The sequence below is a fragment of the Dryobates pubescens genome, chromosome 8 (assembly GCF_014839835.1).
Source record: "Dryobates pubescens isolate bDryPub1 chromosome 8, bDryPub1.pri, whole genome shotgun sequence".
In the NCBI taxonomy this organism is placed as follows: Eukaryota; Metazoa; Chordata; class Aves; order Piciformes; family Picidae; genus Dryobates; species Dryobates pubescens.
In genome coordinates this window covers 9,919,210-9,943,082 of record NC_071619.1, presented here as the reverse complement: position 1 = coordinate 9,943,082, position 23,873 = coordinate 9,919,210, and the positions used below count along the sequence as shown (strand labels likewise).

The window sequence follows — 23,873 nt, the reverse complement described above, 5'->3', positions numbered from 1 at the left end:
TTGAACAGAATGTGTTACTTGATGTGAGTACAGGCATCCAAATTTGGCTCCCACATGCCTTGGTCTCAGAGATTTTAATAACTTAGGATCCTGTAAGGCTGGAAATAGGCGCTTACGCTAATGTGACACCAAAATTCCCAGATCACTCATCACACTGAAATTACTCGAGATAACTGGAACCAGCATGGGTACAAAATATGTTAAAGACCTTCTCAACGTTCCTTTCTTTTAAAACACATTTCTGCAGCTCCCTCTGGCCCCTCTTCATTTTCTCTCCCTGTAACTTAGACACCTATGCTGTCATGTGGAGGGATATGAAAAATACAGCCCGTATTTTATGCTGTAGAAATGCTGGGGAAGTTTCCTTGTATGTGAAACACATGGTGTGTTCTGTGCTGACTAAATACTGTCCCACTTCAGAAAAGAACTCAAAGGACTTGATTTGTCCTTAAGTTCCTTTACTGCCTCTGCCTTGTGGTGTGACAACATGTCTAAGCAGATAGGCAGGTCAGTTTGGCTAACAGAGCATTCACCAAACCTTTTTAAGCACTTGGCCAGACCACAGCTCTTCCCTGTCATCTAGGGTGACTCATACTGACCTTGCCTTGCTAGCCCCTAGGTAAGAACATTTCCTTTTCATGACTGTCGTGGGTGAAGTATCCAACATTGTGCTACCAGTTGCTATAGCAGTGGTATACAGAAGGATGAAGAACACAGAGAGTTGAAAGGTTCTTTAGTGGCTTACAAAGTTATTTTATCATTTTACAGCTTAATTCTTTGAAATGTGGAGTTCCACAAGGTGACCTGTATTTGTGGCTAATCAGCTAAATAATTGTGGCTATCATCTCCTCTGAATCTGTCTTTGGAGGCCTTTCCTGTGTTTGTTAAGCATACACAGGGATCACCATCCTGTGCAGAGGACAGAGCTATATTCCTTGCGGTACCCAGCCCCTTTCTTAGAGTCTCTCCAGGGTGCTCTTTGCTTGAGGACTCATTCACATTTCCTGCCATTCATCACCACTGGGTAATACAATGTCCTTTAAAAAAAAAAAAAAATTCTCTTGTTTTGATAACCTTCCAGACTTCTGGTTGGTTTGGTATCCATGAATTTCAGGTACAAATGTTTTGAACTCCAAAATTTAACAAAGGGGAGAAGGGAGCAGCCTGTGATGTCACTAGGAGAAGGGAAGAGGCGGTGCATCCACTTAGGCTGCACTTTGCAGTTACAGGTTTTCTGTCACAGTTCTTTGAGGCATAAGCCAACAGATTGTATCTCAAGGGTAAGGTTTTCAGACCACTTTGTCATGATTTTGGATAGGAAAAGTGATAAAATTTACCCAAAGTGTTTCTGTTTGTTTGTGACTTAAATTTCACAAAGACTATAGTGAAGGCTGGTTTGAATGTCTGGGATTACTGTGGCAGAGGATAAGAGATTTACCTCAGTGTTGAAAAAGGTTATGATCTGGGTTTGGATCTGTGGTTGGGCAAAGGTTTGTGTCTGGTTTTATTTCCTCATCTCTGTGACAATACTGATATTTCCTAATCCCAGAGCCAGTCTGCATCCACACAGACTGTTTCAGCAGCAGTTCCAGAAGTGACCTTTAGATACATTTAAGGTTACCTTTACTTTACTAGTTTGTCAGCAATGAAATGGTTAGTCAAATATGTGCCTGTCTCTCCTGTAAATCCCACTAATCATTAACTACCAGATGGTGTCATTGCATAGTGCTGGGGAAACATTGCCTGATTTTTTTTACAGCCAAGATCAGTGTTAAGAAAACATAGTCTTGTAAATGTCAACTTGACTATTAGGTAATCCTGCATTAGAGCTTTTCAGAATTAAATCCATCCTGTACATGGAGCTTTGGATAAAAGGAATAAGTTGTTTGGTAGCCATGGATAACACCAGGTGTAGCATCATGGAGGCATATACCCAGTGGCTATTATGGAATCAGAATTGTTAGGGTTGGAAGGGACCATGGGAGGGAACCCTCACACAATATCATGTTGCTCAGAGCCACATCCAGCCTGACCTTAAAAACCTCCAAGGATGAGGCTTGTACCTGCTCCCTGGGCAACCTGTTCCAGTGCCTCACCAAGCCTGAAGAACTGAACAGACACCTATTACTGGAGATTTCATGGGCTAATGACTCATTTGCTTGTGTTAAGGGACTTGATTCCTATGCTGTGTTGAGTGAGAACACCTGGGAAAGGATTTTCTCCCAGAGGGTACATAGAATACATAGAATAAACCAGGTTGGAAGAGACCTTCAAGATCATCGCGTCCAACCCATCAACCAATCCAACACCGCCCAAACAACTAACCCACGGCACCAAGCACCCCGTCAAGTCTCCTCCTAAAAACCTCCAGTGATGGCGACTCCACCACCTCCCCAGGCAGCCCATTCCAATGGGCAATCACTCTTTCTGTATAGAACTTTTTTCTAACATCCAGCCTGAACCTCTAGTGCCAAGATAAATCTGAGTGTGCTGTCCAAACCACCACCACAATAAACTGTACTAGGCTGAGATAAAATTTTTCAAACCCCAGCCTCAGGCTCTACAATAAGAGTTCAGGAGAGATGAGACCCTCTTAAAAGGTCTTGGCATATACTGCAAGATTTCCTTGCAAGATCACCTTAGTTAATTAAAGATCACAACATCATGGGGATAGCAAGACCAGTTTTATTTTCCTTTTCACTTAAAAGATGGGCAAGTGGGGGAATTGTGAGGTTAGGGAATTTGTTTTCATTTTGTATGCCTGCAGTTAATGCAGTTGGCACTATAGATGTCTGATGTTTCCAAACATTAGGCTACAGCTTGTGATTACACAGTAACCCAGTGACAGAGATGGAAATGGAACCTGGATACAGAGTTGGATGCTTTTGATCCACTGAAACAGTGTTAGTTTCTGTTGAAAAAGTTTCAAGTCAGAAGAAGTTACTTTAGAATTTGTCAACATTATCAAAATGTTTCTCTCAAAAAAATTAAACAAAGGAAGACCCTGAAATGTTTGATATTTTGGGGAATGTTTTCTAAAGTGATTTTTAAACTTGAATAAAATCTCATTTTAGAACACATACATAGAATACATAGAATATATACATAGAATAGAATACATACATAGAATAAACCAGGTTGGAAGAGACCTTCAAGATCATCGCGTCCAACCCATCAACCAATCCAACACCACCCAAACATCTAACCTACGGCACCAAGCACCCCATCAAGTCTTCTCCTGAAAACCTCCAAGGACGGTGACTCCACCACCTCCCCAGGCAGCCCATTCCAATGGGCAATCACTCTCTCTGTATAGAACTTTTTCCTAACATCCAGCCTGAACCTCCCCTGGTGCAGCCTGAGACTGTGTCCTCTTGTCCTGGTACTGGCCGCCTGGGAGAAGAGACCAACATCCGTCTGTCTACAACCTCCCTTCAGGTAGTTGTAGAGAGCAATAAGGTCACCCCTGAGTCTCCTCTTCTCCAGGCTATTTTGCAGTATATGAGCTTTTTAAATCAAAGTAGGGAAAAGGTGCAGTCTTAAACAAAGTGCCTGGATAAAGTCAGCAGAGGAAAATCCTGATTCCTATTCCCATCTTGATCTTTTGTGATGCAGAGCAGATATTGGTCCCTAATGCCCCAGTCAGACATTCAATATGTCCTTTAGAGTGGTGATCAGTAGCTTACAAAAGTGATCAACAAAGTCTGGGAGACCTTTGTAAATTTTACATTTGCTCTTGTCCATGAGTATTTTTTTCCCCCTAAACTTAATCCTGTCCTGGTTTTGCAACTATAGATTGCTAAGTGTATTTCAAGGGATGTTGTGATACATTTCATGGATAGCTACGAGTGTAAAATGCTAACTGACCCTAAGCACAGGAAGGTATTGGGGTTTCTGTATATATTTATGCTTTATGCTGACTAATGCCTTCATCTTAAAAAGGAAATTTGCTACAGCTAGTCTCTTGTACTATGAATGCAAGATCTAAGTAAGATGAGGATGATCAGAGGGCTGGAGCACCTCTCCTATGAGGACAGACTGAGGGAGTTGGGGCTGTTCAGTCTGGAGAAGAGAAGGCTCCGAGGTGACCTTATTGTGGCCTCCCAGTATCTGAAGGGGGCCTACAAGAAGGCTGGGGAAGGACTTCTCAGGATATCAGGTAGTGATAGGACTAGGGGGAATGGAATGAAGCTGGAGGTGGGGAGATTCACACTGCACATGAGGAGGAAGTTCTTCACCATGAGAGTGGTGAAGCCCTGGAATGGGTTGTCCAGGGAAATGGTTGGGGCGCCGTCCCTGGAGGTGTTTAAGATCAGGCTGGACGAGGCTCTGGTCAGCCTGATCTAGTGTGGGGTGTCCCTGCCCATGGCAGGGGGGCTGGAACTAGATGATCCTTGTGGTCCTTTCCAACTCTGACTGATACTATGATATGATGATAAGTAGTAACTTGCTTTGAAAGCACGTTCATTGCCTGGCTTTACTGTTGTGTGATGCTTCTTTCCTTACTGCCTTCCTAGGACAGTAAGTGTTTGACTTATTAAAAAAGTGCTGTGGTTGCTGTGTCATCCTGGCTACAAGGTTTATGTGTGATTGTGGAGGAAAAGAATTTAAAGTCCTTCAAATTTTCCTTTAAAACCTGTGAAGTGCATAATAGGTGGGCCACAAGAAAAGAGCCACATGGTAGGGAACTCACAAGGCCTGTATCACCTCACAATGCTGATATCACAGCCAGAATGAGTTCTTTCAATAGATTGTGTATACCCCCAGGAAGGGCAATCTTGGAATAAGTTGGCTTTGAGGAACTTTTCTTTATGGCTTCCCTTTGCTTGGGAAACACAGCATATCTTGCAAAAGAAGGGATTATCCCTTCTCCACTAATGTAACTGTGGATGTCCTTCCATGAATGCTGTCTGGCTTATTTGCAATCTGTTGTGATTTTAATATAATTTGTGATGCTAGCCATATTTATGACTTTAATATACTGTGGTTGACAGTGAGGTTGGTTGTTTTGTTTGTTTGTTTGATTTTAATTTATTTTTTTAAAGAAAGGTAAGGACTGAAATATTTCTGTTCATTGGCTTTAAGTGTAATGCTTACTATGAAATATCACATATTGTACTGCAGTTAGGGCTTTCAGCTGTCAAAAAGCCTTTTGCTTTGGTCCCTCATTTATCAGATTTATGTTCTAGGGGCCAGTCTCCTCTCTTATTTCCCTCATGGCTAGTCTTGGATCATTCTAATCCACCCCACTCTTTTGTGACTAGGTGTCTGAGACTGGAGCAGAGCAGGCTAAGAAGTAAGAAATAGCTGAGGATGAATTTGAATACTTCTCCCAGTTAAGATTGATCTCTGGCCTATATGCCCATGCCATGTCTCTCTGGATAGTGTATGATAGAAGGATCTGACTCCTTCTCATGCAGCATGATACCAGATAAGATGTCCAGATTTTTTTGCTGTGTTTCACAGGCCTGGAAGTTTGAATGCTGTGCTGCAGATTCACGCAGCCTGCCTGGTCTGACTTCATTCTGTCTCTCCCTGATGCACATGAAGTCAAACACAAATTAATTTTAGCCTGTCAGTAACAGTCCCAGAGTAATTCTTTGTGCTACTTTGTAGGAGGCAGTGATGAAAGCCAGCCCTCTAATTAATATATTGAATAATGCATCTCTCTGAGGCATGGGGATCTCCCATAGTGTCATAGCTTGGCAAAGCTAATCAAAAGCTAGGCTTGGCTGACAGTAGTATCATAATTTGCACTCTCTGGCTAACAAGGAATATTGTCCCACATTTAGTTTTTATTTTTTTTTTAAGAGGATTTGGCTTAAGTTTTGGCTTTTGTTCTATACCATACTAATATCTCTCTTTCTGGACAAATGGTGAATTTTCATTGTGAGATACAACTCCTTTTGTTTTTAAGAGATTGGAAGAGAAACATTTGGGAATTGTTTTAAACCCCATCACTGTTCTGAGAAATTTGGGAATTACCTTTTCACATGCTCTAATTATAGACATACTTTCCCAGCCATTTCATTCAGTGGCAGCTACCTGCTGGCATCAGAGAGCAAACATCTTTCCTGGGCCCAGCCTTCCCTCCACCTCACACCTCATTCCAGATGGCCCACTAGGATTTCAAGAGATGCATCTTTGTGGGGGTTCTTAGATCTCTTTTTCCTCTACAACATTTGGGGCTGGAAACAGTCTTGCATTGGAGAATGTTGCAATCCAATGGATAATTTATCCTCAAAAGGTGCATCAATATTACAAGGAACCATTTTTTCTTGAAAGTAGATTTTCAGTCATACCTCAAAGCTCTTCAGGTAGGTTTTCTCAAGAAGAATCAGGAAGGAAGCTGGTAAATTTCAGTTTGTTTCCCTGAATTGACTTCAGCCTCTGAATCTTTGAAAGTTTGCCTGCCATTAAGTTGAACAAAAGAAGTTGTTTTATTTAACAGAAGGAGCTGAACCCATGCTGTGCAGAAAGAGCAGTCTTATCATGGCAAAACAGACAAGATGTTTCTGCATTCATTTAAATGTGAGCCATTTGTGTCACTCAATAACATCCATTAAAGATAAGGAGGTCCCTCTTTATGCCTTCTGCCTGTTGGAAATTAACAAACTCTCTTAAAATGACAATTCATCAGCAGTTCTATGAGGCAGAATTCATTCTCAGCAAGAGAAGAAATTGAAACTCCCATCCTTTCGTTCCCTGGCATTCCCCTGAGCCTCCTCTGTAGAATGAGATGAGTTTAATTCTGCTGTTGTTAAGCATAGTGGGCATGAAGCTACATCAGAACATAAGAGTGGGAAGGAGTATCTTATTAGCTACACTACAGCTTCTTTTAAATAATGTTGATTCAGTAACTTGTCTCTTGCTGATCATATACAGAACAAGGATGAGAAGCTAGTGTGTGAGGGTGTTTCACTTGCATATTTATAGTGAGCTAATTGGAATAGGAGATAGCAGTGGTTATCATAGCTTTGTAATTATCTCACAGATAATTGTCCTCCACTGGGCAGAAGGCAATAAAAAATGTGATGTAGACACATCTCCATTTCCAGGGAAATATCAAAAGTTGCTGCTGAGTTTGAGGGATAGAAACATACTGACCCGTGACTGCCAGTAAGGACTGAGGAAGTAATAAATAATACCTTTAGACTTCAGAGCTGATTTCAGTACATCTGTGCTTTCTCCCAGAAGAGAAAAATCCTACTTTTATTGGAAAAAGTAAAGAAAAAACCAACCCAAAATCCCTGTCAGGTTTTTGGCCAAAAGGTACAGAGAGAATCTTAGGTTTTGCTCATGATACTGATTTTAGGGGAAATCCGTAACAGTGACTCACTGAAGCCACTTCTGGATCTACTGTAGTTTCTCTAAACTTTTTTTTCCCTTTCCTTACCTTAGATTTGAACAGGTCCTGTTACTTCTTGTTTGGCCTTTTCTTTCCTTTAATTGCTCATCTCTAACAACAGGTTAAGAACTTAAAGAGAAGCTCTTGATTTATCTACAGCTTGACCACACAACTTTACTTCTTGATTTGTAGGTAGCACAAACTCCCTTTGTGCATTCCTGCTTGTAAAGGGTAACTCTTTGGAAATGTGGCTGCTTTGGGACTCTGCTCTTATGAAGAGCTAGGAGTGCATCTAGCGTTCAGCCCCCTGGGCAGCCTTGTCCCATTATTTGTGCGTCACAAATCAAAGGCACCCGCAAAAGCTTCATGGTTTCTCTGGTGTCTCTTGCTGCAGTGACACTCTTAAACTGATGAGAAGACCTGCAAGTGGCTGTGGCCATTTTATTCATCTCTTCTCCTTTTTGTTTGTGAGGATGCTTCTGTTTTGAATGCAAACCTGTCCAGTGTGAGACGCACGATGATCTGCGGATCTCCTGTCACTGTGGCTTTCACCTGTCATAGCCACGCAGACTTGCTGTTTCTACAGACAGAGCCTGTCTTTGCATATCTGCTGCCAGAGCCCTTTTTGTTTCCTGCTTCTTTGTCTTTTCCTCTTGTGGATGTTGGGACAAATGAGCCTCTCACTCTCAGCAACTAATTGAGTGTGATTTCTTTTTAAAGGAGACACATTGATGCATTTATGATAGCTGGTCCAGAACAACAGAGTAATTTATTCTCCTCTGTTTTTCCTCCTTCCCCTTCTTCTTTCATTTTTCTCTTTCCCTTTTTGCCCAGTGATTAAAAGTCAAAGGAAATAAGCCAGTTGTTCTCTTTAGTCTAGTGTCTGAATTGCAGAGAAACAAGTATCACAAAAGGTTTGTGACAGAAATGTAATTTTTCATGTTGCCTTTCTCCAAAATGCATAAACTGAACCACAAATTTATTTCTGGACTGTTAGATATTTCCCAGGGTGATTCTTCACAGTATCCTGCAACAGGGAATGTGGAGACTCATCCTTCCTTAATTCATACAATGTACAGTGCCCATAGGCATATGGGGCTCATCATCATATCCTATACATTTTGCTTGTGCCAAGTTTCATACAGGCATCCTCTGGTTGGGCAATTTAATTTTCATCTACTGCTGCATTCATTTATTAGACAATGCTCCACTCTGAAGCTTTTCAGAGGCACTGTATTCTGCCTGGGACTCTGTTCAAATAGCTGAATCACTGAGCCTTAGTGTTTCAGGTATGTCATATTTGCAGTCAGAAAGTGTTTGTACAAATGAGGGCAGTTAAACACACAGTGAACCGAGAAGCTTTATTTTGGTGTAAAACATTCCTTGAATGGGTGATGTTTAAGCTACATCTGCTAGGAGGAATATTACAAGTCTTCAAGCATGTGCTTCCAGGAAGGGGAACAGTGGAATCATAGAATCAACAAGGTTGGAAAAGACCTCAAAGATCATCAAGTCCAACCTGTCACCCAAGACCTCATGACTACTAGACCATGGCACCAACTGCCACATCCAATCCCCTCTTGAACACCTCCAGGGATGGTGACTCCACCACCTCCCTGGGCAGCACATTCCAATGGCTAACAATTCTCTCTGTGAAGAACTTTCTCCTCACCTCGAACCTAAACTTCCCCTGGCGCAGCTTGAGACTGTGTCCTCTTGTTCCGGTGCTGTTTGCCTGGCTACAACTTCCCTTCAGGTAGTTTTAGAGAGCAAGAAGGTCTCCCCTGAGCCTCCTCTTCTCCAGGCTAAACAATCCCAGCTCCTTCAGCCTCTCCTCACAGGGCTTGTGCTTGAGGCCTCTCACCAACCTCGTTGCCCTTCTCTGGACATGTTCAAGAGTTTCAATGTCCTTCTTAAACTGAGGGGCCTAGAACTGGACACAGTTCTCAAGTTATCATAGTATTAGTATTAGTCAGGGTTGGAAGGGACCACAAGGATCATCTAGTTCCAACCCCCCCATGGGCAGGGCCACCCAGTGAAGTCCATGGCTACATGACTGATGGACTGAGCTGATGGCTTCTTTGAACATGTACTTTGCTTTTCTGAAGTGATCAGAAACAGGGCTGATTCACACTTCCTGAAAACCCAAAGCAATAATCTATAGCAATTTCCCATCTGTATGACTTTTGAAGGAGAGTAGCCAGCCACTGGGCAAACATTAATTAACTGGGCTTCATAATATAGTAGGCACTAAACTAATTTTATACCAAATGCAGGCAAAGAGATGAAAGTCACCCCATATGTCAGTGATCTGTCTTGGAAGAGAAATTTTTGGTGCTTTTGTTTCACAGATCTGCACAAAGCGTAGTTGGGTAGAAAATGTCATGTTCCTCATTTATTTATTTTTATCCAAAAAGCTGAAAAAAAACCCCACAAGCCACCCCCTCATCCCCTGTAAACTGTTCTACTCCCAAATTTTCCATTAGGAGAAAAATAAAAAAGGATATTAAATATAGTGAGCAATTCCTCTGGGCTGGATTTCCATCTCAATAATTTGTCTTAGATTTCGATCAGCAAAATGACTTTTTGCATGTAGTATTTTCGGCATTTCAGGTTTTCAGAGCTGTTGTTTTTCTCTTATTTCCACTTCCATGCTGGGGGAAAAAAAAACCACAAAACACCACCACTTATGGTGGGGGAAGAAAAAAGACTGTTTTAAAAAATGTGTCATTTTTTAGTGCTTCCAAAAATATACATTTATTCTCGTTTCCTTAAGGGAAAGGACTTGAAATTTAGAATGTTACAAATAAAAGATTGTCAGGCAAACAGTATCCTTTTCTTCAGAAACAGAATCAACCCCTTCTGTTGGATTATCTTGCAAACTTGTCAGCCATGAGGTTTGCAGCCCTCTAACTCGAGGTAAATCCCCACTTTCCTTCCTAGAAATGGCTTCCACAAAGCATTGCTGTCTGTATTGGATGCATGTGGGACAGAGAGCTAATGGTGTGTTGTGCACTGAAGCCTTGAGACATCTTCAAGACAATGACACCTTATCTTGATGAGGTGATGCATCATTTACTTCCACCATATCCTGATGCTGGTGCTGCTAGGACATGGGGAAAAAGGACTTCTTATCAGTTAGGATAAGTCTCCAGGGCTGCTTTTATATAGCCCAAATCAGGAGCAGAGGGCTGCATGAGAGTAGCTGTGTATTTAGTTCTTAAGTAAGCAGAAGGACTGTGACTGCATCTGGGAGCCCACCTGCTACAAGTGCTGGCCTGATACAGCTGCCAGATCTGCTCCCTGCATCAATTGCAGTCTCCATGAGATGCTATTTCAGACACCAATGGGAAATTAATATGCCACCTCCAGCACATGTCCTGCCTTTCAAACCTTGACAGGGCTGTGAGTAAAGGTCTTTATCTGTGTACCCACGCATGTTTTTGCGTTAATTTTACAAAAAAGGGAAAAAGTTATGTTTATAGGTTGGGAGTAAATGCCAGAGGACTTTAAAGGACTAAAACCTATTATCTGGATGAGAACTAGACACAGAATTCTTTATACTTAGTTTTTGGTATTAGCATACAGGGAAAAGAAAGCACATGAATCAACAGCAGCTTTGTTCTGTTGATAAATATACTTTAAAGGTATTCTCAGGTTCGGTGGCATTTCTTTCCCATTGCTGTGAATTTCAGTGATATGGAGAGTCACCTTTTATGTACAGCAAAGAGACAAAAAATGTTTCTGTGTGCAGCAAAACCTGCTGTCTTGTGTGGATTGTCTAGTGACTGGTGGCATGGTTGAGTCCAAATGTCAGCTTTTCCCTCAAGGAGAGGAATGATTTAGACCACTTTCCTCTTCCTGGCCTGCTGTATCCATGAAACACCTGTGTGTAGTAGCAGCTTTGTAGTTCTGGGACCTGGAATCCACAGGTAATTTTATGAGCTTAGACATTCAGCAGGTAGTGGGGATGAAATGCAGCTGGCTAAGTACGTGCATACACGTATGGAAACACATACAGATGCTGTGAACACCTTGAGTTTTATTTCCTGTGAGATAGTAGGCAGAACACCTCCTTCAAATTTATTGAGACCTTTTTAAAAAGGATTGGCATTTCTGAAAAGAAATTAGCTGAGAATAAACACTTGGCATTTTTTCCCCCCATTATCTTGAAAGCTAAGTCTTACAATTACTTCTGCCAATGTCCAGAATTGTAGCATCACAGAAATTAGCACTGGAAAAGATGTAGAAAGCTGCAGGAACCTGGCTAAGACACTACTTTACAGTACCTTGCTGCCCAGTTTTTGTTCCAAGCTGCATTTGAAATATGCTATGCAAGGAGGTTTTGTCCATAACTCTTCAGAGACTTCATTACATCTTAGCCCATCTAGAAGCATCTTCTGCTCTTCAGCCACAGAGAATGGTATTGTGTTTATGATTGTTTATTCATTCTTCCTCCCCAACAGTTCAACATTTGTATCTCTTCTTAACTAGGGCAGTTTTATGGCATGTTGTCAATGTGGGGCGTATGCAGCTTGTGTGCACATTGGCAGAGTTAATGCCTGATGGAGCTAGTTATAGACTTGACTGCAGTAAATAACAGATGAACACACAGAATCCCCTTGACCATCTGAAGATAACTGCAGTTACTGATACCTAGGCAAATGTGATGCCATAGCAAATGGAGGAGGTAGCCTGTTGGCTGTTTGCCTGTGTTGGAAAGCTGTGTATAATTTAGCAACGGTGCTGTGTGAAAAGATCCAGATCAGTCAAGCAGGAATTGTATGGATCAGTTTCTACACCCATCTGCCCATGCAGACATGGCCCTTTTGTTGCTTGGATGAGTTATCCCAAGCACTGCTAGCCTGGTACCACACAGAAGCGTTCGCTTCTGGGGCAGGATACAATTACTGTTGCAGCAGACTAATTGGCAACATCCACTAATTTGACTGCAGTGACCTGTAGAAAGAGGATGTGTTTTTTCCCCTTTACGAATTGATGCACAATAGATGTGCCTTGTCCTTTCCCATTTCTGGTCCTTATCTGTTGTAGAACATCCTGATAAGTAGTCCTGATCTGTTCTTTCCATTGCTTTACATGAGCAGTGAAAATTGTTTTCAGTCTGACAATCCAACCCGCAAAAATCGGTTTCCAAGTCAGTGTCTTGGGGAAATCTCAGTCTGTTTTAAAAGTTTTGATATAAGTTTCAAAGCCAGAGCTGATCAATGCCATCTTGATTGGTCAGAAACCAGGCACACCCTGGGCAAAAAAGCTCAATCCAGGAGCTTCCAGGACAAGGTTGAAAGGTTGATCCCTGTAATGTGAATTTTTACCTTGTTGTAAGTCCTTAACACAAACGTTGCTCACATTCAGAGATACCCACTTCCACCTCCCATTTGCTCTCTGTTTATGGTTTAGGAAGCAAGAATCAACAGTAGGCAGTCTAAATTGCTCAGCATTTTTGATCTAAGATGTTAGAGTAGCTAAATCTCAATGCTGTCTTTGATGACTGGAAAATGGCACAAAAATTGCTTTTTCCATGGAGAGGTGGTAAAGTTGGTAGAAACTCTGAGCTGAGGTGTGCAGTAGGCAGGTTACCCAGAAAGTCTGTGTATTTATTTTTTCCTCTTTTTTGTTCATATGCTAGCATTTGTAATGTTGAGCTACATACTGTCTCATGGACACCAGAGGCGACCTCATTGCCCTCTACAACTACCTGAAGGGTGGTTGTAGACAGGAGGGGGTTGGTCTCTTCTCCCAGGCAACCAGCACCAGAACAAGGGGACACAGTCTCAAGTTGTGTCAGGGGAGGTTTAGACTCGAGGTGAGGAAAAAGTTCTTCACTGAGCGAGTCATTCGTCATTGGAATGGGCTGCCCAGGGAGGTGGTGGAGTCGCCGTCCCTGGAGGTGTTCAAGGGGAGATTGGACGTGGCACTTGGTGCTATGATCTAGTTGTGAGGTCTGTTGGAACAGGTTGGACTTGATGATCCTTGGGGTCTCTTCCAACCTTAGTTACTGTGACACACTCCAGGAATGCAGAATACTGTTTTCCTTGCCCTTTTTGCTTGCTCTCTCTCTTAGTCAGACAAGAACTTAACAGAGTGGTCTAGTAATTATGCGTCCATGTACACAGCTCTTCCTTCAAGATACAGACAAGGATTCTGCCAGGATCCATCCTGAGCTTTGAAGAACACACTCTCCTCTTCTGAAAAGGAAGGAGGAAGGATCTTGTAAAAAAAACCAAGAGCAACCAGGAGAACAGAACCCTAAAACCAACAGCAGAAGACAGAGAAAAGTAACCATGGCTTCTTTGCTAACAGGATTCAGAGGTAGTTTGAATTCTTCAGTGGCCAGTGATCCTGTGCCAGCTGCAATACTGGCTGCAGGCTCCACATTTCAAAACTGCCTTTGCAGCAGTCAAGGAACATGTCAGCAGGAAAAAAAGAATGACCTTTTCTGTCACTTCTGCCTGCATCCTCTCAGCATTTTCCCATCTGAGTGGTGATAAATGAACAAGGATGGTGGAAGATGTTGATTTAGCATGATTTCTCACAGCAAGAGTGCCCTTTCTTCCTCCCCCATGGCTCTCTGGAGTTTGTGCTCATACAAAACACAAGAGCTGAGCTGTGCATGGAGCCTGAGGTGTGACCATGTGGCAAGAGAATTGTTTTCAAACTGAGCTTAGGCTTCTGAGTATTTGTAAATACTTTTTTTTTTTCATTGTAAGCCTCTGAAATAAAGCTGTTAGCCAACCAGAGAGCCATGAAACCCTTTGCCAGCCACCCCATTCTCTGGGCTCCACTTGATTGTAGAGGACATGCAGGGGAATGCAAATGATGCTGACCTCTTTCCTCATCATTCTCGAATTTCCCAAGTAGTTTTGAGCAGTACAGATTCACAGATTGCATTGGGTTGGAAGGGACCCTCAAAGGTCATCTTGTCCAACCCCCCTGCAGTAAGCAGGGACGCCTCCAACTAGATCAGGCTGCCCAGGGCCACATTGAATCTGATCTTGATTGTCTTTAGGGACAGTGTCTCAACCACATCCCTGGGCAGCCTGTTTTGTTCCAGTATTTTACCATTCCTATTGCAAAGAACAACTTCCTTATGTCCACCCTAAATCTACCCTGCTCCAGTTTAAAACCATTGCCCCTTGTCCTATCACTCAAAGCCCTTCTAAACTGTCCTTCCCCAGTAGATTCCCTTCAGATATTGAAATGTAGATGTAAGGTCTCCACAGAGCCTTTTCTTCTCTAGGTTGAACACCCCAAATCCTTTCAGCCTGTCTTCATAAGGGAGGTCCTCCTTATGTTCCTCAGAGAGGTGATCTATGAGGAAATATGAAGCTGTGAAGATGTTTCTTCTTGTTTGTTGCTACTGTTGTATTGCAGACCTGAGAAGTTGTAGTGAGTTCTCAAGACCAGAAAAATTACTTGATAGGGTAAAGGAATAGCTTTACAGTCTCTGCATTTTTGTATCTTATGCTCCAGGAGCTGGATTCACATCTTGTTCTTTCCACTGCCTGACCTTTTCTGTATTCTTCATGTAAAGCTTCTCCAAACCATTACTGAAAATACCTGTCTTGAGGAGTCAGGGCGCTGCACAGCAAAGCTGTGTTGTTTGCTAGTGGGAGCAAATGTGAGGCAAGGCATGAAGGAGCAGCATTGATTGGGGATTTGTTTTGTGATCAGAGTCTTTGATACGAGACAGTGCCTTGGTTTGGGGGAAGGAAGGATGACCAATGCATTACATTATGGGCTTGTTACCTGCAGGCAGATCACAGGAGCTTGTCTTGCTTTTGGGTTTCAGGAGATTGCTTTGTAAGCTTTCGTACTTGAATCAAGTACAGTATTCGTCGAGCAGAGGAGTTCTAGGACAGTGCTGTATGCTGGTCCCTTTTTCATTGTCATTGTTCTGAAAAAAAATGCCATCAGGATTGTCAAAAATAATTAGGAAAACAAGTAGGTGGCACTGGGAAGGAATTTCAGGCTAGAATGCCATGTTTCAGGAGACTCCTGTCATCCCCTAGTGCTCACTTAATAGGCACTTTGAGGAGATCCACAGAGCTTGTGTATGCTAATGCACAATGGTAATGAGTATTTCAGATTTTGTTTGGCAATACTTAGTTTCTTCTAATTATAGTCCCTTTTGAAATTAATAGTGCTATGGCAGTCTGATCTCTGCCTCATTTCTGCAGGAGGAGGTACAGTGCCATCTCTTGTCTGGATGGGAGAGACCCAGGAGGTGTCATAGGGAGCCTGGCATTGTGGTGCTGGGACAGAGGAAATTGCCGTGGATAGAAGTCTGATATCTGCCCTGGAAGAATACAGACCCCAGAGAGAAGACTGCATTGAAATAGGGAGATTGTTGGGATGGGCTGTAGGGCAGGTCCCTAATATGATTTCAGTCTGTACCTAAATGTGCTGAAATTACTGCTTCCTTAGATAAAGTTGTGTTGGATAAATAATGTTAGGAAGCATGCATCTTTGTCTCTGTTAGCATGTCATAGGCAAGGGTCAGGATAGCTGAAGAGATGAATTTAGCAGCATTTAGGGCTACTTACAGGAAAAGGCAAAGAAGGCTAGTGGTATCCTGGTGTGTATTAGGAGAGTGCTTAGTAGGTTCTCCTACCCCTCCAATGCTGCATCTTGAATATTGTGTCCAGTTCTGGGCCTCTCAGTTCAAGGACAGGGAACTGCTTGAAAGAGTCCAGTGCAGAGCCACAAAGATAATTAAGGATGTGGAATGTCTGCCTTATGAAGAAAGGCTGAGGAAGCTAAGTCTCTTTAGTTTGGAGAGAAGTAGACTGAGGGGTGACCTCATTAATGTTTGTAAATATGTGAAGAGCGAGTGTCAGGAGGATGGAGCCAGGCTATTCTCAGAGATTCCCAATGACAGAACAAAGAGCAATGAGTGCAATGAACAATGAGTGCAAGTTGCATGTCAAAAACTTTTTCACTGTGAGAGTGACAAAACACTGGAACAGGCTGTGCAGAGAGGTTGTAGAGTCTCCTTCTCTGGAGACATTCAAAACCTGCCTGGTTGTGTTCTTATGTGACCTGCTCTAGGTGATCCTGCCCTGGCACAGGGGTTGACTAGATGATCATTCAAGGTCCCTTCCAACCCCTAAAGTTCTGTGATTCCCTTCACTGCTATAGACTGGAAAGATGGGTGCCCTTTCTGTATATATACTGAGAAATAATGTTGCTGTAACCCATAATGTTTTTCACTGACAGTTTAAGGAATTTCTATTTGTCCTAGTGTCACTTTTAACTGTGTCCAGATACTTGGAAGATCTGGCCCTGATAATAACACAGTCACAGCTACTCAGGCCTGTTCTGGCATCCTTACTGATAACAGACGGCGCTTTCTTCCTTGTGGGATCACCCTGAAACTGATGGTAGTGATTAAAGAGCAGACAATTTCTCATTGGGAGTAGAATGATGAAAGCTCTGCCTATATGGCTTTGTTTTCTTGTGTTGAGGTTTTTTTTGGCCACAATTCACAGTGTGTTGTGAATGGACTTGCTATTGATGAGGTGCTCTAGTTAACAAGCAGTGCAAGTTTCAGTTACCTACTCAGTGGGTCATAATGTAGTTGTTGTGGCATTTTCAGCACTGGCTGATCTTAGCTGAACTCTGGCACATTTGTATCTTTGTCATTCCTTCAGTCACTGTGGTTTTGTGGTATCCACAAAAATACATCAGAGCACCAGTATTTTTTTCCCTTTTCTTTTATTTTTTCTTCTTTTTAATGTTTTAGCTGTCTGTGCCCCAAGGATGAAAGCAGCAGAAGATGGTGATAAAAGTGTTTCAGAACATTAGGGAATTGTGAATGTTGGCTGGCTTGGAGGGAATCTATTATTTACAATCTACTGTATCAAATTCAGCTTTCACCAAATTAGAAACTGATTTTTGTCACTGTCCCTTTTTAATCTAACTCTTTGGTTAACTCAGGAGATGCAGATCCATAAATCACGTGGACACCTATAGATTTATTTTTTTTCCCCTGCCAGCCATTACTAGAACTAAATGTTCATCTCCCAGTGATTCTTATCAGCCAGGACAGTAATAATAACATTTCTGTTCTGGGCTTGACTTTCCCTCTGCCAGAAGAAACACTGTCTTTGTAGTATGCCTTACATAATATTTTTAGGGAATGAAGTAACAACACACAGAAGATTAAGGGAAACAGAGCTGGGGAGGGGTTTGGAGCACAAGCCCTGTGAGGAGAGACTGAGGGAGCTGGGGTTGCTTAGCCTGGAGAAGAGGAGGCTCAGGGGAGACCTTGTTGGCATTTAGAACTACCTGAAGGGAGGCCGTAGCCAGGTGGGGGTCAGTCTCTTCTCCAAGACAACCTGAGGCTTGACAGGATGCTTGGTTGCATGGTTTAGTTGATTAGGTGGTGTTGGATGATAGGTTGGACTCGATGATCTTGAAGGTCTCTTCCAACCTGGTCTGGTCTGGTCTGGTCTGGTCTATTCTATTCTATTCTATGACAGAATGAGAGGACAGAGTCTCAAACTGCACCAGGGGAGGTTCAGGCTGGATGTTATGAAGAAATTCTTCACAGAAAGAGTGATTGGCCATTGGAATGGGCTGCCCAGGGAGGTGGTGGAGTCACCATCACTGGAAATGGTTAAAAAGAGACTATGAGGCACTTGGTGCCATGGTTTAGTTGATTAGATGATGTTGGGTGGTGGATTGGACTTGATGATCTTGAAGGTCTTTTCCAACCTGGTTAATTCTGTATTCTGTATTTGAACTGGGGTGCTTGGGTTTCACCTAGTGAGGTTAAAGAAACTAATCATGCCTTGTTCTATGATTTTCAAGGACTATGGCATGAGATAATGAGGTGAATAATGAATATTTTCTTCTGGTTTTGTGATTAGAACTGCACCATGCATATGTGCATCTTTGTTTTTTCTTTTGAAGATGGGGAAACTGAGGTAAATAATTTGCCCCTGCAAATCAGGGGCAGATCAGGAAACTCTGATGTCACTATTTGGCCAAGTGAAACTCCTTTCTAATTTGCTGTCTATAACCACAAGGCTTGCTATGCTCTCATCTTCCCTTCAGCATTAAAACAGATCTCTGGTTTTATTAGATGCTGGAGCTAGCTTGCTTTGCCATCAGAAGAGCACCGTTGTAGTCTTGATCTTGTAGGCAAGGGATAGACAGGTTAGTATATGGCAGCCAAGAACAGCCTGTGTAGAAACACAAAGGAGACACAGGAGGTAGACACATACATACCATATGTCACAAGGTAGACTTGAACTGATTTTGAATTCTCTCTCTGTGTGTCTGATTATAGCCTTTTATCTAACTGGCTGTCTTCTATCTCTCTCACTCTTTCCTCCTAGGTCAGTGACTGGTTTGGATAAAGAACCTGACTTTGTGCACATGGAAGCCCAGACACCTGATGGATGTGAGTGCTGCAGCCAATGCTGAAAGAGCTGTCTGACTCACTTTACTCATTTGTCTCTCCATTTACATTTTAATTGACAGGAAAGTTGTGTGTCTTGGGGTTTGATGTTACCCTCATTCTTAGTCGCTGTGGGGAAATCCTGAGGCCTCAGGGCTTCTTTCTGTGAAGGCTGGGCAGAAGCACAATCTATTGGGCTGAGGAACCTTTCTAGCTGTGTCAATATCATATATTTTACATGAATCATAAAGATCTGGGCTTACTAGCACTGTACAATGTACAGTATTCTTGTGCATTTCCAGAGGTGTTCAGAACAACTGGATTGTACCTGGGAATCTGAGAAACTATCTACAGTCAAACTTCTCTGGCTGCTATTTCTATGCCCCAGGTACCTTTTGTCTCATGGTGAAAGGATTTCTCAGTTTTGATATGTGAATAGGTGCTCCATACCAAAATGTTACAGGCCTTTAAAAGGTGCATGGATCTGAAGTAAGAAATAAAATTCTTCACCCCTCACTGAAGTTAATCTAGGCACATTTGCAGTAGAAAGGATTTAAACTCCAGGAAAAAGGACAGTAAGTATTAGAAGTAAGTTGAGTTTTCTCACCATTCACTCCAAGGTGTTTTAGGTACAGCATGGTAATTCATCTGCTCCTGGGGAGGAGTCAGCTTTACTCCAGCTCAATGCCACAGAGCAATGGGACATGTGTCCTTTCTACACTACAAGGGCTGTAGAAAAGCAGCAAAGAGCTCGGGTTGTGAAGGATCTCTGAGAGGAAAGGCCTCATTTTTGTTGGCTGCAAACTTTTCTCTGTTTTAGTCCATCACTGTGTATGCCAGATGCTGTGTGAACAAGCTCCTGTCTATCAAGGTGGCTTCTCTGAGGCTGTGGATCTTCTAAAATCACTCATTGGCCTCCCACTGCTATTTAGTGATGGCAGCTGAATAAATAACCAGGCAATAAAAGCTTGAGGGTGACAGCTGTTTGTTGAGTAGGTAGAAAGAGCAAAACTGTCTGGCAGGTAGGTGGGCAAGGTAGGCAGGCTTCTTCAGGGCCTTTGCTGCTGTGTGTGCTGTTGAAGAGAGGCTGGGAGAAGTGAAAAAAAGCAAGTGAAAAATATCAAGCCAGTTAGCAAGCCAACTGCTGATGGAGTCCATTTTCAAACAAAGTTTAAGCTTACTCACACAGCTATTCGAATATTGGATGTGTCAAGGATGTAGATGCTTCATTTAGAAGATTTATTCCCAGTTTGCAGACAGCTCTCGTCCTTACAGGTCTTGTTTGCTTGAGGGTTTGCTCTCTGTTTTTGTTTTAATGAACAAATTCAGCATTTTGAAATTGGCAGTTGAGGATTTCAGTGAAAGTCAGACATAATCCATGGTGTCAGCAAAACCAGGGCCATTGCAAGCCATTGTCCCAGCAGACAGCAGGCAGAGAAGCAAGACCTGGTGGGCTCAGCTGGCCCTGCTGACATGTCCTGCTGGGAGACAGCACCAAAATGACTCCTCTCCCAGCCAAGCAGAGCACAAAAGAACCATGTATCTCCAATTAGAGTTTTTAATGCTTAAAACAATATTAGTTTGTGTTGCAAAACATCGAGTGCCTCAAAGCTATAGCCCTACCTGGTGTGAAATGGTACAGCTCTGTGTACACAGGAATGAGAGGCTAAACTGTTCTCTTAGTTGGCTCTATAACCAAAATGGGCTTCCATGCTCTCAGTGAAATGGCTGAGGCACTTACACCTGCTGGAAAAATGGGTCTCTGCAAGTTGTTTCCTCTTCATCAGAAAATTTCCCCGTTTCAGGGGAAGCTTTTAAAATGCCTCTTTGTTCAGTCTGGTGGCTCGGACACTTCTTTTGTGAGCTAACAGACATAGATTTGAGTATTCCCATTGCTTAGTTCATTTTAGGGACAAGAATCCATGCCTTCAATGTCCCTAGCCACTTGAAAAGTACATGATGCTTCTAGCAGGCGCATTTGTTTTCCCTCTTTTATTTTCCTCTGTGCTTTATATTTTAAACAAAAATTAAAAAGGTAGGAGAAGGGTTAGGTATTTAGGGTTAGACTCCTTTTTCTTTTCTTTTCTTTTCTTTTCTTTTCTTTTCTTTTCTTTTCTTTTCTTTTCTTTTCTTTTCTTTTCTTTTCTTTTCTTTTCTTTTCTTTTCTTTTCTTTTCTTTTCTTTTCTTTTCTTTTCTTTTCTTTTCTCTTCTTTTCTCTTCTTTTCTCTTCTTTCCTTTTCTTTCCTTTTCTTTCCTTTTCTTTCCTTTTCTTTCCTTTTCTTTCCTTTTCTTTCCTTTTCTTCCCTTTTTTCTTTCCTTTTTTCTTTCCTTTTTTCTTTTCTTTTCTTTTCTTTTCTTTTCTTTTCTTTTCTTTTCTTTTCTTTTCTTTTCTTTTCTTTTCTTTTCTTTTCTTTTCTTTTCTTTTCTTTTCTTTTCTTTTCTTTTCTTTTCTTTTCTTTTCTTTTCTTTTCTTTTCTTTTCTTTTCTTTTCTTTTCTTTTCTTTTCTTTTCTTCTCTTTTCTTCTCTTTTCTTCTCTTTTCTTTTCTTTTCTTTTCTTTTCTTTTCTTTTCTTTTCTTTTCTTTTCTTTTCTTTTCTTTCTTTTCTTTCCTTTTCTTTCCTTTTCTTTCCTTTTCTTTCCTTTTCTTTCCTTTTCTTTCCTTTTCTTTTCTTTCCTTTTCTTTTCTTTTCCTCTCCTTTCTTCTCCTTTCTTCTCCTTTCTTCTCCTTTCTTTTCTTTTCTTCTCCTTTCTTTTCTTTTCTTCTCCTTTCTTTTCTTTTCTTCTCCTTTCTTTTCTTCTCCTTTCTTTTTTTTCTTCTCCTTTCTTTTTTTCTCCTTTCTTTTTTTCTTCTCCTTTCTTTTTTTCTTCTCCTTTCTTTTTTCTTTTCTTCTCCTTTCTTTTTTTTCTTCTCCTTTCTGTTTTTCTCCTTTCTTTTTTTTCTTCTCCTTTCTTTTTTTCTTCTCCTTTCTTTTTTTCTTTTCTTCTCCTTTCTTTTTTTCTTTTCTTCTCCTTTTTTTTTCTTTTGTTCTCCTTTCTTTTTTTTCTTTTCTTCTCCTTTCTTCTCTTCTCCTTTCTTTTCTTTTCTTCTCCTTTCTTCTCCTTTCTTTTCTTTTCCTTACTTATGGGACTCAAGAACCTATCTAATACCAGTTCAGACAATGGAGACTAAAATACTCGCTGTGGCTAGGAACAGATGGCAGGACCTGCTTGAGTCTCATTTATCCATAAATGAGTCAGGGCTATCAATAAGCTCATGGAGCTGGGAGGTGAAAGTTTTATTCACAGCTCTTGTGTATCTTCCAAGACTTGTTGCCCTGTGGTTTTGCCTGTCCAGCCATTAGGGATAGTAAGGTCTCTGAAAAAAGCCCACCTGCCTCCTTGTCTGGTCTCCTTGAATATTTGTAAGATACTGCTAATTCTTATGCCAAGCTGATCTCAAGCTTTTCCTGTCTTTTGTAGCAGATGAAGTTTTCAATTTTTTTTTTTTGACATCTTGGCAGAGCTGTTGCAGCAGAATAATCATCTAGGCTTGCATTATTAAATTATCAAAACGTGTAGGGGCCTTGGGCATTGTACCTTCTGCCCGGGTGTAATAGGCAGCAGCAAAGGCAGGCTGGGATGCAAGGGAATTATTACAAATACACTGACACAAGCACTCACCAGCACTCCTGGGAAAGATACATTAAACTTTCTGATGTTCACTGAGATAATCTTCTCCTCACTCACAGATGCAATAAACTGTATTTTAATTATAGGGAAAAGAGGTGGGGGGGGAAACCTAACAAGAAAGAACAGGGTAACTAATTCCTGGGGAATAATTTACAGTCCTGTCTATATTTCTAGATCCTTTTTTCCTGTGGGGGAAGACTTGTCAAGGCTAGCTATTTTTTTTCCTATCTCCCATGGTAACCTTCGCTGTCAGTTTATGATTTTAAGTCTTGCCTGACACCAGAATTGAACTTAAATGGAGCCAAGCTGCCAATGGAACTTATTTCCATTAGTTGCCCTTCTCTCTGTTAATCATGCTAGACCACCCATGGCTGTTTTTAGCTGCCTTGTTAATGATGCCAGAAAGGAGCAGGTTCTGCTGTCTTGCGTCTCCATAAATCATAGAATCATTTTGGTTGGAAAAAACCTTTAAGATCATTGAGTCCAACCATTATCTAACTACTAAGTCTGGTCCTAAACCACGTCCCTTAGCACCAAACCTATGTGTATTTTAATTCTGGGGATGGGGATTTTATCACTCCCTTGGGGAGCCTTATTCTAGTGTTTGAAAACCCTTTCAGTGAAGAAGTTTCTTCTAATGTCCAGTCTAAACCTCCCCTGGTGTAACTTGAGGCCATTTCCTCTTGTCCTAAGTCACAGTAACATTCACATTAAGTCTGCCCTTTGCAGCCTTCAGCATAGTGACAGCTTTAACTGTTTCAGTGTCTCTCATCAGCAACCCACATATTTAGGTGTTGTCCACCAGAGAGAGCCTCTTGTTCTTCTGCTTTCTGATGTGGCTCTCATGACTGATGGGCAAAGAAGAAACTTAGTATCTTGTCTTACTTCACAAGTTTATCACCAAAAATTTCAAGAAGTTGTTTCAGTTTTATCAGTTCCAAAAAAAGATTTAAAATACACCATGTAAATTAGCAATGGGGAGGTGTTTTGAGCTCCTCCACTGGTAAATGATTGCACATCTGAGAGCACCATTCCCTAATCCTAAGTGAGAGAAGTTGGTGGGAAGGATTTGTGCCTCCAGGCTGCTTGATGTCCGTATTGCCTCATTCACAGATGGGCTGAGAAAGTAACTGGATATTGGCTTATTAGCAAGAGAAGTTTTTTGAGGCTAAGAAATAGGGAGTTATTTTGCAGTGGAACATAAGGAAAAAAAAAAAAAGCCAACAATAACCCAAACCAAACCAAAAAACCCAAAACCCACCCCACACCTTAGAATAGAATACAATAGAATAGAATTAACCAGGTTGGAAAAGACCTTTGAGATCATCAAGTCCAACCTATCATCCGACACTGTCTAATCAACTAAACCATGGCACCAAGCACCCCATCCAGTCTCTTCCTAAACACCTCCAGTGATGGTGACTCCACCA

General features: G+C 41.7%; 1 protein-coding gene across 1 annotated transcript in view; it reads left to right on the top strand.

Moving 5' to 3' along the window:
* The window catches only part of SORCS3 (sortilin related VPS10 domain containing receptor 3), a 317,614-nt gene that overhangs the window by 205,306 nt on the left and 88,435 nt on the right, over positions 1–23,873 (top strand). The window contains exon 6 of the mRNA XM_009908219.2: positions 18,712–18,776. Coding sequence (XP_009906521.2) covers positions 18,712–18,776 — 65 coding nt within the window. The remainder of the gene's footprint in view (positions 1–18,711; positions 18,777–23,873) is intronic.